The sequence below is a fragment of the Lepidochelys kempii genome, chromosome 12 (genome assembly GCF_965140265.1).
Source record: "Lepidochelys kempii isolate rLepKem1 chromosome 12, rLepKem1.hap2, whole genome shotgun sequence".
Lineage (NCBI taxonomy): Eukaryota > Metazoa > Chordata > Testudines > Cheloniidae > Lepidochelys > Lepidochelys kempii.
Window position 1 is genome coordinate 3,671,210 of NC_133267.1, and position 15,940 is coordinate 3,687,149.

Consider the following 15,940-nt stretch of genomic DNA (forward strand, 5'->3'; position numbering starts at 1 on the left):
GGAGCGGGTCGGGGGTCTGAGCGGTGACTCTCCGCCACCGGCAGCGCCGGGCGCCTTGTGAGCCTTTGCAGCCCCGTCCCACGCCGGGCTGCGGGTCCGGGCCGCCCTCGGGCCCCGCTAATACTGCGCGGGGCCCCAGGCCGGCCCGGCGGCCTCCCTGGGCGCGCAGCTCCCCGCCGCCCCTTCGGCTGCAGGCCCCAGGCCCGTCGCCCGGGGCGGGAGCTTTGCCACTCGCTCCGGTGGGAGCAGGATCGGGCCCTCAGGCAGCAGCCGGCCGGGCAGCGCCGCGCTCCGACCCCCGGCTCCGGCGCTGCGCGGAGGTACAGAAACACGCCCCCTCTCCCCCGCCGCCGCCGCGGAGATGGTTCGCGTCGCGCTCCCCCCCGCCCCCACGAGAGGCGATGGTACATTCCGCGGGCACAGCCCTCCGTCCCGACGTCCGTTGGCGGCCGGGGCAGGAGCGGCGGCGAGCCGAGCGCGTGCGGGTGCCGCGCGCCCAGACCCCCCCCCCAGCTGCCGCGGGCCCTGCCCGGGGGCATGACTCTGTTCGGCAGCGAGGACGGGTGCTGGAGGTGTAAGTACGGCCCGCGCCCCTGCCCGCGCCTGCGCCGGATGCGGCCCGTTCCCCTCACAAGGTGGCCCAGGCGGGACGCGGCCGCGGCCGCCTCCGTCTCCTCCGCTGCCCCGCCTGGCGCCGGCTCGGCCGCGGGGGCTGAAGGGAGCGGCCCGGGCCGGGGCCGGGGCCGGGTTTGGGGGAGCCCGGGGCTTCTGACGCAGCGTGGCCGGGCTGCCCACGGGCCTGCGTGGCGGCGGGCGCGGAGGGGCGGCCGGCAGCCAGGCCGCCAGGCCGGGCGGGGCGCCCCGCTTCCCCCTCCCGGGCGGGCTCCCCCCAAGTCTCTGGGTGTGGAAGGTGGCGGCTGGGCCCTGAGGAGGTGAGAGGAGCCGCGGGTAGCCCCCTGGGCCTCTGGTGCGCTCTGCTTTACCTCCCTGCAGCAGGAAAGCGTCCATAGGCGCGGTGGGTCGAGCTTCCTGGGAGCGTAGAGTCGGCCTGAGCTGAGGAAACCCACCCTCGGCGCTGGTCCCGGCTTTGGGCTCAAAAGGAGCCTTTGCTGCCGTTCATCTGGGGCCCTGCCGGCCTGTCTGGGGCAGCCGCAGTAGGCGCCGTGGCCCCTTCGCCTCCAGGCATGTCCTTAGCGGTTAACGTCCCCGGGGCAAAATGCCCCCAAAGGAACCGGAGGAAACGCCGTCGGAGATGGAGACCCCAAGAAAGGAGGTGCTGGAAGGAACTGGGAAATTAAGGAGCAACGAGTCCCCAGGACGGGGTGGTATCCCCAAGAGTTCTGGAGGAATAAAGTGGCTGAACTGCTGATAAAATGGGCCATCTCTTATGAATACCAGTTACTGGACTGGAGGACTGACGGGAAGAAAATGTACCTGGAAGTAAAAGGTGGGGCGATTTTGGGAATTGCAAAGCAGTGAGCCTCACTTCTGTAACTGGTTGAAATAATAATTAAAATAGAATGGTAAAGCACCTAAATTAACATGCTCTGATAGGGATAAATCTGCATGGCTTCCGCAAAGGAATAGCGTGCCTCTGCAACCTATTCAACAAAAAGGAGAACAGCTGACATGGTTTATTTGGAGTTTCAAAAAGCTTTTGACAAAGTCCTTCGTGACAGGCTACTAAGGAAACTGGAGTCTGAAATAAAGAATTGGCATGGATCAAAAACTGGCTAAGTGACAGAAAAATGATGAACAGGAATATTTTTAACCTGGCAAAAGGTTAACAAGGTTGTGTACTATGACCACAGTTTTTAATATATTTATCAATGGAAAAGGAGGTGAGGTAGCAAAATTTTGCAGGTGACACAGGACCATTTAGGTTAGTTAAGACTAGAGAAGACCATGAGGAACTTCAGAGGAACCCAGTTAAGCTAGGTGAATGGGCAGCATGGTGGGAGGTGATATTCCATGTTGAGAAGTGCAAGGCAATGCACACAGGAAGAAATAATTTGAACTACTCTTATACCTTATTTTGTTCTAAATTAACTGTAACGACTCAAGAAAAAGGTCCTGGATGTCACTCAGTGAAAGTTGGCAACAAAAGTCAAAAAAACAAAATGTTAGGGTGCTTAAAGAACTGAGTGGGTAATAATAAAAATATTATAATGCCAATTTATAAATCAGTGGTCTGGCTTCAACGGCAATACAGTATTCAGTTCTGGCCACTTCATCGCCAGAAGGATATAGCAATAATTGATGGATTTCAAAGATGGGTGACAAAAATAATTGGTGAGGGAAGAAGTCTGTGTGTGGCAAGATTGAAGAGATGGGGTCTGTTTAGTTTAGGGAGGGGCTGTGAGGAAGTATACAAAACATAGAAGAATACAAAATAATGAGTGGTCTAGAGAAGGGAGATTGGGAACTCCTGTTCACCTTCTCTCAGATTACTAGAACAAAGGGATGGTCAAATTGGAAGACTGCAAATGTAAAACTGTAAAAAGGAAATTCATTATACAAAGCATAATTTGGCTGTGGAACTCACTGCCACAATATATTGATGAAGCCAAGGGTCCTAAGACAGAATGGACATTTATATTGATAACGAGGACATCTACAGCTTCTTCAGAAAGGATATTAACACCAATATTTTTAGATGGAATGTGGACACTCCTTCAGGGCACAAGCCAAGTATGAAAGGATTTTGGGAAGACCCTTCCTCTAGGGACAGGTTATTCCATTATTGTCCACTAGGGGGTTTCTTGCACATCCTTCTGAAGCATGTGATGCTGGCCACTGTCAGCAGAATGAGCATTGTAGTGTGTGCGGTTTTGTTGATGAAATCTGACTTTCGTTGACAAAAGTCTAGTGTAGACAGGGCCTTAGTGTTACTAATGTGCCTTCATGGAAGCGTTACTCTGAAATCCCAAATCACTCCTATTGTCCACCCCAGTGCCAGCAGAAGTCACACCAAAGAGTACTTGGTTTCTCCACTAGTCGACTGTTATGTTGGTGAGATTTTGTTTGTGTGTGTGTGTTATGGACACTTCCCCACTGTGAACGAGATGCAGTGAGTAGCATCAGCGGTTTGGTCTCCACCAAGCTGTGCTGCAGTTCAAATAGGCAACGATCGTTTTTGGAAGTCTTGGACAACTAGAGCATTATCTGGTTGACAGGGTATATATAGTAAAAGCTGTACTATCCTTTAAAAAAGGAAGCGGGACTGATCCTGGCAATTCCTGCCCTGGAAGTCTAATTTTTAACCTTAGTAAAATAATAGAACAAATATTAAAAGCAAAAAGAAAGCACTAATTCTTTGGAGGATAAAGGCACTATGAGCAATAATGAGAACAGGTTTAAAAAGACGAGTTCTAGCCAAAAAAATCTTGCTCATGCTTTTCGACAAAATTAGATATATTTAGAGGTTAGTAAAGTATTTACCACAGTGACTCATGAAAATCATACCCTTAAAATAGATTCAGATTGGCTTTGATATGGACATTACATGGGCTAAAAATTATTAAACCCTAACCAAAGGGCACTGAAAAGGAGGAGTTGAAATTGCAGGTGGAGAGGTGGGGATCCAAGTGGATAGGGGTTAGAAGAAGGTAAACCTCATGTTAGTTAAATGTGCCAGAGTCTGCCAGTCAATGGGATAGAGTGAGTTGCTATTCAACATAAAGAGTGGTTGAATCTGGCCTTAAATTTGCAGATGACACTAAATTGGGATAGTTGCCTACAGAGAGAGGATATAAATAATACTGGTGAATTGAAAGAAACTGGAAATATGGGCAGAAAATAAAATGAGATTCCTCTTGGAATAAAATGCACAGTGGTTTGGGGACAATATAATCCGATTTACAGATTTTCAAGGGAAGAGTGAAACCTGGAGGGCCGTGATGCTGAAAGAGACTGACAGATGACAGTAGAGGGCAAATTAGACACGAATGTGAAGTGTGATGTGGCAACAATGCTCTTTTGGACAGAGGCATCACATCGCGGACAAGGAATGAATAGTCCCGATCTGCATGACGCACCTGGAATAGTGTGTTTAGTTCTGGACACCTCGTTCCCAGAAGAGAGAGTGAAACTGGAAGGGATTCAGAGAAGAGCAGCAGAATGATGAGACAGACTGGTCGTAAAAGAGCTGAATATATAGCATGGCTAAGGTGGGGACATGACAACAGCCTGCAAATATGGAGCCTGTAAACACCAAGAAGGAGGAAGAATTATTGGCTGGTACAAAGCGGCGCAGTTAGGAGCAGTGGGTTGGAGTGATAACGGTGTAGTGCAGCTTTCATATTGCTGGAAGGAACCTGTTGCTTGGGGGACAATTCAAACTAGATGGGACAAAGCCCTGGAGGATAGACTCTAGGGGACAATCCTGCCGTGGCAGGGAAAGGAGCTAGATGACCCAGGAAATGGCCTGAACCAAACACTCCAAACCTTGGATCCAGATCCCTGTTTTCACATCTGGCCCTTCCTCTCTCATGTGCTGAGCCTAGGGCATGAAACTTTGGCTGTGAATCTCGTATTTTGGGCCATCCATGTTTCTTATTATTCTAAATAGACAAGGTAGAGGCGCCATGACTTGCCAAAGGTGACAAAGATCAGAGAATAGAACCTAATTCTCCTGATCCCAATCCAGTGCTCTACCCATTAGACCACACTGCCTGCCAGCATGACCTTGCTGGAGTGAGAGTCTGGGAGCAGCAGCACTGCAAGGCAGTGGCAATGTGAAAGGTCTCCCAAGTATGCAAGCACATGAGTGGGGGTATCTTTGCATGGTTTCCTTCCCCCACCCCATTCCTTCTTAGCCGTGGCAGGCCCTCTCTGCTGAGTCTGTTGTGGCTGAGGGATCTGTTGTTTGCCTGGGAACACCTATCAGCATTTCATGAATACTAATTCAGCTGGTACTTAGGCTCCAGGGATTACTGCAAACAAGAGGAGACCGTGTTCATTGCACAGGTGATGATGTGCAGACGTGTAACAGGTGCAAATGGGGGGCCATGGAGAGAGTAGGGACTGTCGGAGCAGCCCAGACCCCTCCAAGGCACTGGCAGCTAGCATACTAGTGGAATCCTAAAGGTTACTAAAGACTCCCTGTCGAGATAAAGAACTGGCAACTACAGGAAGCACATCTGCTTGGCTGGGGCCCTGCCTGGAATTCCACAGCTCTCTATGTCCTATCTCAGCACATACTGGGTGTTGTGTGGGCCCGTCTTAGCTGTTCCTGAATCCTGCTCTGGATCTCTGCAAGGCATTACACATGGACTCTGCAGGGGGACAGAGTAATGGTGGAGCCAGCATGATCTGCAGTTGCATGGTGTACCGTCACTACTCTTTGGATGCAGCAGCAAAGATACTCAGGTGATGAGTGCAGTCGATACCAAGATAGATTTCCAGTCAGGGTGCTGGGATGTGCAAATGTGGATGGAAAGCAGGAGCTGCGCTGATGGGAATGGTGAGCTCTTAGTCTGGGCTTTTGCTCCTACTGCATGTAACCCCCGTAGGTCTGTATGCGCAAAGCGTGCCCATGGGGAGGCTCTGTCACTCATTTTCTCCATCGTTGGAAGGCAGAGGAGATTTCACTTCCATGCATTTTCCTGCCAGCTCTAAGCCTCTGCACCCCTAATACTGAGCTCTGAGACTCCCCAGCACTGACTGGGGCTGGCACATGGGGTAGGTGGACAGTGATGGTCCATGACAGCTTTGACTGTGATGGTGGGATCAGTGGGTAATGGTCTTGCTTGAAAGGTTGTTGCATCCTCCCCAAGCTGCATAGGACCCTAGTGCCCCCTTTGGCAGGACCATCACTATAGGGGCTTTCCTTCTACTGGGCTGGAAGACATTAGTGTCCCACACTGAAAGGCACTAGGTATCAGCCATCTGTGACATCCAGCTGAGTGACATCTTGCCAGACTGGCTTGGCCTTATATTCTTCTGCAAATCTTGTTTCCAGACAGTCTTCTGGACCCAGTCAGCACAGTTCACACTCAGCTGTAGGCACACCAGGCAGCGACACTGGATGCAGACAGGGTTAGTGCACCGTGTTCTCCACCTGGATTGACCCGTGCAGTTCTTAAGCCAGGTCAAAACATTCTCTGTCCTGATCCAGCCCAACTTCACTGAACCTGGGCTCAAGCTCTGTGAGGTTGGGGCCACATTATTATTGGTACTGCAGCAGCATCTAGAATCTCCAGCCGAGATCTGGTCCCCATTGTGCTGGCCTCTGTGCATATACGAACAAAGAGACTGTCCCTGCCCCAAAGAGCTTACAGGCTAAATAGACGGAGGAGGGGAAGCAGCTTGCTGAAGGTCACACAGTAGGTCAGTGGTGGAGGCCTCCTAAGTCTCACACTAATGCCTTATCTACTGATCCATGCTGTTACTAATATGAGGGTTGAATCCATGACCCTGAGATTGAGTTTCATGCTCACCCAGTGAAGCCACCAAGCAAGGATGGCATCAGTCGCAGGAAATCATTTGCTGCCCTGGCAGTGGGCCCAGCAGCACTGCTTCTAGAGGAGCAGCTAGGGATGGGCGCCTCCCCTATGTTCGTTCACTAGGAGCAAAGAGAAGAGCCTGGGCAGGATTCCTGTGCCCACCTGGAATGGACTTTGGATACAGCTCCTGCTGTGAGAAGAACCAGAACTGGATGTCAGTGGGCTACAAGGCCAAGCTCAGCCCCTCACATGGCTGTTTGCCTGCAGCAATAGAGGAACCTGAACTGTGGTGCTGGGACTATGTAACTTCTGCCATTGGAAGCTGGGAATCACCATCTGCTGATAGTGTCTGCAGAGAGGCTGCCTCACATAGGAGTCTCCTAAGGTGCCCCAGTCTGTTGAAAGCCCTTCTAAAGCAGGCCACCAGTCTGGGCCATGTCTGGCAGCAGCCAGGGTACCTCCTGGGGTAAGAAGAAAGGACTGAAATGAAGCTCTCAAACAGAGTAAGTGCAAAGAAAGTGCATTTGTGCCAATGGGAACATATGGCCCTCGAGTACACTGAGATTGAGACGTGAGTAATTGATTCCCCAGGGGCAACATTTCTGATGGTCAGATTGCCTTGTCTTTTGCTGTTCACCCACCAGGCTTTTTATAAATCCTTTGGAGACTCCAGAAACACAGCAGCTGGAAGCCCAGTGTGCTAAAGTTTAGCAACCTGCTAACTCTCGCTCCCCCTAGCTGTGTCAGTGACCATGCTGTACGTGCTGGTGCCTCTACCCTGGGAGGTTACAGAGACAACACCAGCAGGGGGCACTGGCTCAGCCAGACTGCAGACCAGTCACAGCTTGCCCTAGCTGCACCCCCTGCTCTGAAGCAGAGGTGAAGGAGCGGGCAGCTCCTTAGAGGGTAAATACTTTACCATCGTAGCAAGGCTTTCGTGTGGCTAACAGCACCCTGGCCTGGAGATGGCTTAATAACAAACAGTCCTCAAAGTCCCAGAATAGAGTCCATCAACACAACACAAAGCTTCTGCTCTGACATCTTCAGCCAGGCTTGGAGCTCTTCTTTTGTCCCAATCTGCTCTGCACCAAGCAGCCACCCCTGGCCAGAACTCCGCCTGCTTCAATTCTCCCTCTCTTTGGCCTACAGTGGTCAACAGGCAAAGCCCCTCTGCTGCTCTCCTGACCACTGTTGGTTAGTCCCCTTCAGGACCTCCTGCCCTTACTTCCCCAGCAGCTCCCTGACTCTATTGGGTGAGAGAGATCAATGGGTAACTAGCCTTCCCTGCTGCTGTCGCCCTCTTTATAAGACCCAGGTTCCTACCCTTAAGCCCAGGGGGAAACTGGGCTGCCTCTTTGGTCAAGAGACCTTCAAAGAAGCCCAGCACCCTGCATGAAGAAGTGCTGGTTTGTCGGTGAGTAGGACTCAGGTGGCAGCTTGGTGACAGGTAGGGTAACCATACGTCCCATTTTGGCGGGACAGTCCCTTTTTTAAGCCCTGTCCCAGTGGTCCTGACTTTTTTGGCAAAAGTGGGCATTTGTCCTGTTTGCTCTTGTCAGCTTGATCAGTTGGCCAGAGCAAACCGAACAAATGCCCACTTTTTAAAAAAAGTTGGGGTGCGGAGGAATGTGCCGGGGTAAGCAGCGTTGCCAGCCCTGCACGGGGGGGAGGCAGGGCTCAGGTGAAGGCATGCTGGTCTTGGGCAGGGGGAAGGCAGGGCTTGGGCCAGTAGTGATGCCACCCCCAGCCTTGCCCAAACAGCGATGCCAGCCCTGCATGGGGGGCTCACCCGAGTGGCTCAAGCTAGCCCTGTACTTGTGGGGGGGGGTGGAAGGCTTGTGCTAGACCCACAGTGTCCCTTTTTCCCTTTGGGAAATATGATCACCCTTGACAGGGGGCGCTGTGACTAGCTTTTTGATGAGACCCAAAAGCAAGGTCCTGACCACTTGTGGTCATCAAATATCTCCTGCCACTGGGATGTGAGTGATGTTACTCTGGCCAAACTCTACTGTGGATAATCTCATTCTGCCTCCTCCAGCCCCCTGTCGTTGCAATTGGCTGTCAGTTTCCTCTTCACATCATGTCCTTACTGCTTGTGTAGTTATACAGCACCTAGCACCACGGGGTCCAGTTCCTGGACTGGGGTTCCTAGTTACTACCATAATATACAGACTACCTCTAATAATAGTGCTGTTGTGCTCTCCTAGGGTCTCTCCCAGGCCATTTGCATCTCTGTCCAGGAACCTGTCCCCTTACAGTACCCCAGGCCTGACCAAGAGGCCCTGTCTGTACATAGTCCATCAGCCATGTTTTGTCACTGGGTTAAAGCCCTGCTCATTCAGAATGTCATCAGGCGTCCTAGGAGGTTGTGGCAGTCGTTGGAGAATCTGGAAAGGAGGTTGCTTAGGTGGTGTAGGTTAATGGTGGTTATGGTGCCTTTGTACCTTCAGCATGTGGAAGTATTGTGTGTGGAGTGTTGCATAATGGTTGCAACCGATGACTAGGAGTTAGGACTCCTGCATTCAACTCATGGCTCTGATGCTAGTTTCCTTTTAGGCTAATGTGTTCAAAAGTGGCCTCTGATTTTGGGTGCTTAATATGAGCCTGGTTTTCTGACAGTTCAGGCACCCCGAGCTCCAGTTGAAGTCATGGGTACTGAGCGTCCCCGGCATCTCTGACAGTTGGCTCACCTGATCTCAAGTCAGGCACCAAAAACTCTTCCCTTCCCTAGTCAGAAGCTGTTTTTCAAAATGTGGCCTCTAATATCTCTGTGCCTTGGATCCCGTCAGTAAAATAGGGATCATGACACTGACTGACCTGCTGCGGGGGGATGAGGGAGTCACTGTGAAGTTCTTGGAAGTGTAACGTGTGAGAGCCGCCCTGGAGGTCATTCATTCGGTCCCTATAATCACTCCTCTGGCTCTTGCTGCTTGTGGTTCACATTCAGAAAGGAGTGGGGTGGGGGGCTTTGAAGGCACCCGAGTCCCATTGAAATCAGTGGAAGTTAGGCGCCTAGGTGATTCCTGAGAGCCAATGGGTGTTGGCTGCTAGCTCCCTGAGGTGTTTTTGGAAACCCCACCCTACGGAAATATGCAGCTGTTTCTTCTCATATTCCCCTTCCTTTCTGTTGACCGTTTCATCCCCTCTCCTAGCCCTGTCTCACTCCCCTGCTGTCTCTTCCCCTAGATTTGGACATGGCCAGAGAACCCAAGCCGAGCCGAGCCAGGCCTGGACAGAAGCGGCAGCATGGCGGCACCCTGTACCAGTGAGTCTGCGTGGCACATTGTGTTCTGGTGGGCGTGGGGGTGTTGTGCTAAGTGGTGCTTGCTTTTGGGCCTGGGGATTATCCTCAGTAGTGTTGGGAGAGCGTCAGAGTGTCTCTCGTGGGACAAGACCTCTGCCCCGATGGTCTCTCTTCTCCCGCCAGCACTCCTCCCCATATCCCATCTTCTTCTGCTCTTCACTCAGCCAGACCCTGCTCCCTCCCTTGAGCTCCAGGTTCTCCTTCCATAGCCCAGAAGGCCCCCTGGCAGGGCATTTAACTCTGTCTGTCTGCTGGGCTCCGGATGATGTCTCTAGTCGCACCACAGGTGACTCCCAGAATGCATTGCGTCCCACTGGGGGGCTGGAAGGGGTGGGGTGGCAGGTGTACCAGCTGAGATGGGGAGATCTGCTGACCTGCTGAAACGCCATGATGGCACGAGGCCTGCTGTCACAGTCACTCAGACTCATGTTTTCACACCTCAGATAAAGTGTCCTAATTACCCATGATCCTCTACTACACCCACAGTATCAGCCTTGCTCTCTAGTGGCCGGGGAGCTGAGTGACAGAGACTCTCTGTGAGCTCACAGGGGAGCTGGTGCTTTGGGCACCTTCATGTCCCAGTTGGGGCAGATTCCTTGCGCCGCTCTCCCTGGGGGCGGTCAGGGGGCAGATTCCTTGTGCCGCTTTCCCGGGGGGTGGGGCAGGGGCGGTTTCCTCGCACCCCTCTCCATGGCTGTCAGAAGGCTGTGTCTCAATGGAAATTAGAAGCTCTAAAGGTTAATCTGCTTTAGAAATATTACGCTGAAATTCACCATCCCAGCCTTGCAAATGATTTTCTGGAGACATTGGTCCCTCTGAGGAAACTGCAGGGAATTGAACTGAGGAACACAGGTGTTGCCAGACTTGCTCAGACCCAGAGTCATAAGAATGGCCATACTGGGTCAGATCAAAGGTCCATCTAGCCCAGTATCCTGTCTTCTGACAGTGGCCAATGCCAGGTGCCCCAGAGGGAATGAACAGAACAGGTCATCATCAAGTGATCCATCTCTCATTGCCCATTCCCAGCTTCTGGCAAACAGAGGCTAGGGACACCATCCCTGCCCATCCTGGCTAATAGCCATCAATGGACCTGTCCTCCATGAACTTACCTAGATTTTTTTTTTTTTTAAACTCTGTAATAGTCTTGGCCTTCACAACATCCTAGGGCAAAACGTTCCACAGGTTGACTGTGTGTTGTGTGAAAAAAATACTTCCTTTTGTTTGTTTTAAATCTGCTGCCTATTAATGTCATTTGGTGACCCCCTAGTTCTTGTGTTATAAGAAGGAGTAAATAACACTTCCTTATTTACTTTCTCCACACTAGTCTTGATTTTATATTTATATTACCTTGCAGCCTAAAGTTGGCCTCCAGGACCTCTCTCCTGTCCTTCCCTATGTCATTGATATCTACATGTACCACGACCACTGGCTCTTCCCCAGCACTATACATAAGTCTGTCTAGATATCTCGAGAGATCTGTAGCTTTCGCACCTGCCATCTAGTTCAATACCCTGCCTCCCAAGGTGGCCAGCACCATATGGTGGAAATCATAGCAAAGCATCTACCTTTCCCTCCCATGTCGTTAGGCCTTTTGCTGAAGGGGTAACTCCTACTGCAGCACCAAATTGACTGTAACAATTACTCCCTCATGGGAGAGCAGAGGGCCCGACACCAAGAGCCTGGCTCGACTCCCCTGCAAGGAGACAGGCAAGTTGGGCAGCCACTGACTTTGCCGATTAAATTGCAACAAGTCAGCACTCTCCCTAAGGAGCAGAGCTGGGATCCAGGGAATGTAGCGTGTGGAGCGGGAGGGACATTGCCAGCTGGCCAGAGCTCTGTCTTGCTAATTGTTCTGTCAGTTGCCATGGGGATGGTGCCGCAGCCTGCTGGGATGAAGGCAAGGAGGGGGACCTCCCTGGCCACATGAGATCCATTGCTGCTGCTTGCCCCCCATCTGCAGCTTATTGCTCAGCAGGCTGCATCTGGGTCACCCCACTTTGAGGAGCTCACAACATGGCTCACAACATCCTGCTCACAACATGGCTCATTTATAGTGCAATACAGTGGCAGGTAACGCTCAGCAGTGCCTTGTACAGATGAGGAAACTGAGTCAGAGAGGGGCCAAGGGACTTGGCCAAGAGCACAAGTCAAGTCAGTGGCAGAGCCAAGGGTAGAATCTAGGTCCCCAGGCTCATGCCCCATCCAGTGGCTCATACTGGCTCCATATGCTGCATTTCAGTGGGGCAAGTTGTGTGGTTGAGTGTTTGGGACCCAGGTCTAGGTGCTGGCTCTGCTGCTGTGTAACTGTGGCTGAGTAATTGCCTCTGTTTCCTCTCCCACCTATGCAGAGCTTGTCTCTGCAGATGGCAAGCTCTTTGGAGCCAGGCCTCTCTCTCATTGAGTTTGTACAGTACCTAGCGTGATGGGGCCCCAATCTGGCACCGGGCCTCTAGATGCCATTATTATTCAGTACGTGAATCCTATCGCTGGCTACAGTAATGCACAGAGCACCCCAGTTTGTATGGAAGGACACTCCAAACCTTGCAGTTCTCCTGACATAGCCACTAGCCTGTGCATGTTCCCTCTCTGCAGCTCTTAGGGAGCCTGCAGAAACATCCGGCCTTTTAGGGGCCTACGCACACTGCCTACACTTCCAGGCCTCTCACTGATTCGTTATTATATATCGAGAGTTGCCAAGGATGCTTGCCACCGTACCTACAAGGAGACATAGGCCTGCCCCTGGGGCTCCCTAGCTAAGTCAGGCAGACAGTATAGTTTGCCTGTTGTGCACGTTGTGAAGCATGTGATTGTCTTACTTCCCTCTGAGGGTTAATGCTGTTGACAGCATGAAGCTGAATGAAGCAAAATACTCTGCGCAGGGGGAATCACTGTTGCATTAACCAGGAATCAAACCCAGGCCTCCCACATGGCAGACTTCTACTGCTGAGCCAACAATGCTGAGAAGCTCCCACTGCTCCCACCTCGCCCAGCCATTCTTTCTCTTGTGTAGTACCAGTCTGTTTGCAGCTTTTCATGTCAGTCCACTACCATGGGGTGTCCGTTTCAGTAGCAGAGGGAGTTGGGGGTGTTGGAGCAGATGGGGGAGAAAGAATGGCCAGGAGAGGTGCTGAGCCAGTGAGACTGGAGTAATGCAGCTCTAGCATGCTCCTGGTTTGAGAGGGTCTCTCCCCTGCCCCCTCCATTTCAGGAGTGTGAGTGACTGCAATCAGTCCAGTGCCACTGAAATGACATCCGCAAAGTGATGGGGAATTTTAGCATGCAGAGCTATTCCAAATTGCAGTGGTAATCACCACTCCATACATCACTCCCCTATGTGTCAGGCAAGGAATGCACTACCAAATCCCCAGTGCTCCCTGCAAAATGCCCCATGTTTCTGGTTGCTGTTTTTATGAGCTAAAGCAGTGGTTCTCAAACTTTTGTCCTGGTGACCCTTTCACATAGCAGGCCTCTAATTTGACCCCCCCTTATAAATTAAAAACACTTTTTAATATATTTAACACCATTATAAATGCTAGAGGCAAAGCTGGGTTTGGGGTTGACTGCTCATGACCCACTGAGGGGTTTGAGAAGCCCTGAGCTAAAGGAATAATCACCCACAACCTCACCCTCTGCCCTGAGTCTCACGTTTTCTCTTTCTTTCTTCGGGTTCCTTGCCCACTTCTCCCTTTTGACAGGCCTTGTTGTGTCTGTCAGAATTACAGATTTACAAACCCGTTATCCAGCTGAAATCCTCTTTAGATGCTGTCGCAAAATGCAGCCACCTTTTGTTCCTGCACTTTTAAAAAATTAAAATAGGGTGGAAAAAAATCAGCGCAGGCCTTGGCTGGGAGTCAAACCCAGGCCTCTTGCAGGACAGGTGAGAATTCTACCACTGCCGGAGCGGGCTGACCGCAACCCCAGGGCTTAGCCGTGAGGATTTGTGTGTCCACAATTTTTGTCCAGCTCAGCTGCAGTGATGCTGCCATTCCAGCAGCAGGGCTAGGAGCTGGGTTCTTTGTGCGGGGAGGGAGAAAACGTATCATTCCATTTAAAGTATCCTGTTTTGCTTGTGCTTGTTCATTCTCAAGGACACAGGCTGCTTGGGAAGTGGCTCATGGTACAGCGAGCCCTGTAAGAAATGGCCTGGAGGGGTGCCTGAGGAGAGGCAGTTACTTGCGGGTTCTGCCCTGTTTTACTGCCGTTTGACAAAGCAGCGTTGGGATTACAAAGAGCTCCATTTTCTGGGGAGCAGATTAGAGGGGGTGGAGTTCTTTCTTTCTTTATTTATTTATTTATTTTACAAAAATGATTTGGCTGATGTTGCTTTACTGAGTGGCTGGTCTGGGAGGACTAAGCAGGGGCAACAAGGTGGGTTTTCTGTACACTTCAAGCTTGTGCTATCTCCAGCCAGCTGTGATCTAATCACGCAGCAAATGGAATTGCTGCCAGGCTCTGGCATGGGAAGCTACATTGTTATCTTTGCTGCCAGGCTTGTGTTTCAGCATGGTGCTGCAAGGGGCCTGCCCAGCTTTCCTGGCCAGTGTGGTAGAATCATAGAACCACAGGGTTAGAAGGGACCCCAAGGATCATGTAATCTAACCCTCTGTCAAGATGCAGGATTTGTTGTGTCCAAACCATCCTTTTGAAAACCTCCAGTGAAGGAGCTTCCACAACCTCCTTAGGCATCTGTTCCATTGGCCTACTGCTCTTACAGATACAAATTTTTTCCTGAGATTCAATCTAAATCTGCTGTGCTGTAGTTTGAACCCATTGACTCTCGTCCTGCCCTCTGGGGCAAGAGAGTACAATGTTTCTCCATCTGTTTATGGCAGCCTTTCAAGTATTTGAAGACTACTATCATGTCCTCCCTCAATCTCCTCTTTTCCAAACTAAACATACCCTGTTCCTTCAGTCTTTGCTCATAGGACTTGCATTCCTTCTCTTTGAACATCTTTGTCGCTTACCTCTGGATCCTTTTCAGTTTCTCCACATCCTTTCTATACATTGGTGACCAAAACTAAACACAGCACTCCAGCTGAGGCCTAACCAGTGCTGAATAGTGTGGTACTATCATCTCCCATGCTATGCCTCTGTTAATGCAACCTAAAATTGCATTTGCTTTTTTTGCCACCACAACTTCCAGATGTTTCTCAGCAGTGCTGTTGCCAAGCCAATTATTCTCCCTTTCTGTATTTGTGCATTTGGTTTTTCTTCCCTAAGTGTAGCACCTTACATTTGTCTTTGTTGAATTTCATGTTGTTGTCTATAGCCCAGTTCTCCAGTTTATCAAGATCTCTCTGAATTTTGTTTTATCCTCCAAAGTGTTGGCAATTCTACCCACAGCTCTGTGTCATCTGCACGTTTGATCAGTATGCTCTCTATTCCCACATCCTGGTCATTTAATACAGATGTTAAACAACACCGAACCCAGAACAGATCCCTGTGGAACCCCACTTGAGACCTCCCTCCACCTGACATCATTCCATTAATAGTTACTCTTTGTTTGCAGTTGTTTAACCAATTATGTATCCACTTAATGTGAGTTCTGCTAAACCCGCATTTCTCCAGCTAACTTATCAGAATGTCATGTGGGACTGTGTCAAAAGCCTTGCTGAAGTCCAGGTATATTATGTCCACCGCATTCCTCCTATCCACCAAACCAGTTACCCTGTCAAAGAAGGAAATCCATGCTGGTTTGGCATGATTTGTTCTTGGTAAATCTGTGCTGGCTGCTAGTGATCACCCCTTCGTCCCTCCGCTATTGGCAAATGGAATGCTTTATACATTGCTCTAGTAGCTTCATAGGTATCGAGGTCAGACTGACTGGTCTATAGTTCCCTAGCTCCTCCTTTTGCCCCTTTTTAAAGTTGGGCACCACGTTAGCCCTTCTCCAGTCTTCCGGGACCTCTCCTGTCATCCAAGAATTTGCAAATATTTTTGCCAGTGGCTCCGAGATTTCTTTAGCTAATTCTTTCAGTACCCTCGGGAGAATAGCATCAGGCCCTGCTGACTTGAATTCATTCAGATTGGTCAGAAGATGTCTGGTGTGTTCTTTACTTATCACTTGGTGAGGGATCTCTTGATGATTACCTGTTCTGTTCGTTCCCTCTGGGGCACCAGGCATTGGCCACTGTCAGAAGACATGATACTGGGCTAGATGGACCTTTGGTCTGACCCAGTATGGACTTTC

The 15,940-nt window shown here is 50.8% G+C and overlaps 1 protein-coding gene across 1 annotated transcript in view; it reads left to right on the plus strand.

Annotated features, from left to right (window-relative positions):
- The first annotated feature begins 421 nt into the window (after window positions 1-421).
- LOC140896087 (uncharacterized) overlaps window positions 422-15,940 on the plus strand; it is a 53,722-nt gene continuing 38,203 nt past the window's right edge. Inside the window, exons 1-2 of the mRNA XM_073307190.1 lie at window positions 422-574; window positions 9,633-9,711. Of these exons, the coding sequence (XP_073163291.1) occupies window positions 538-574; window positions 9,633-9,711 (116 nt within the window). The 5' untranslated portion in view covers window positions 422-537. The remainder of the gene's footprint in view (window positions 575-9,632; window positions 9,712-15,940) is intronic.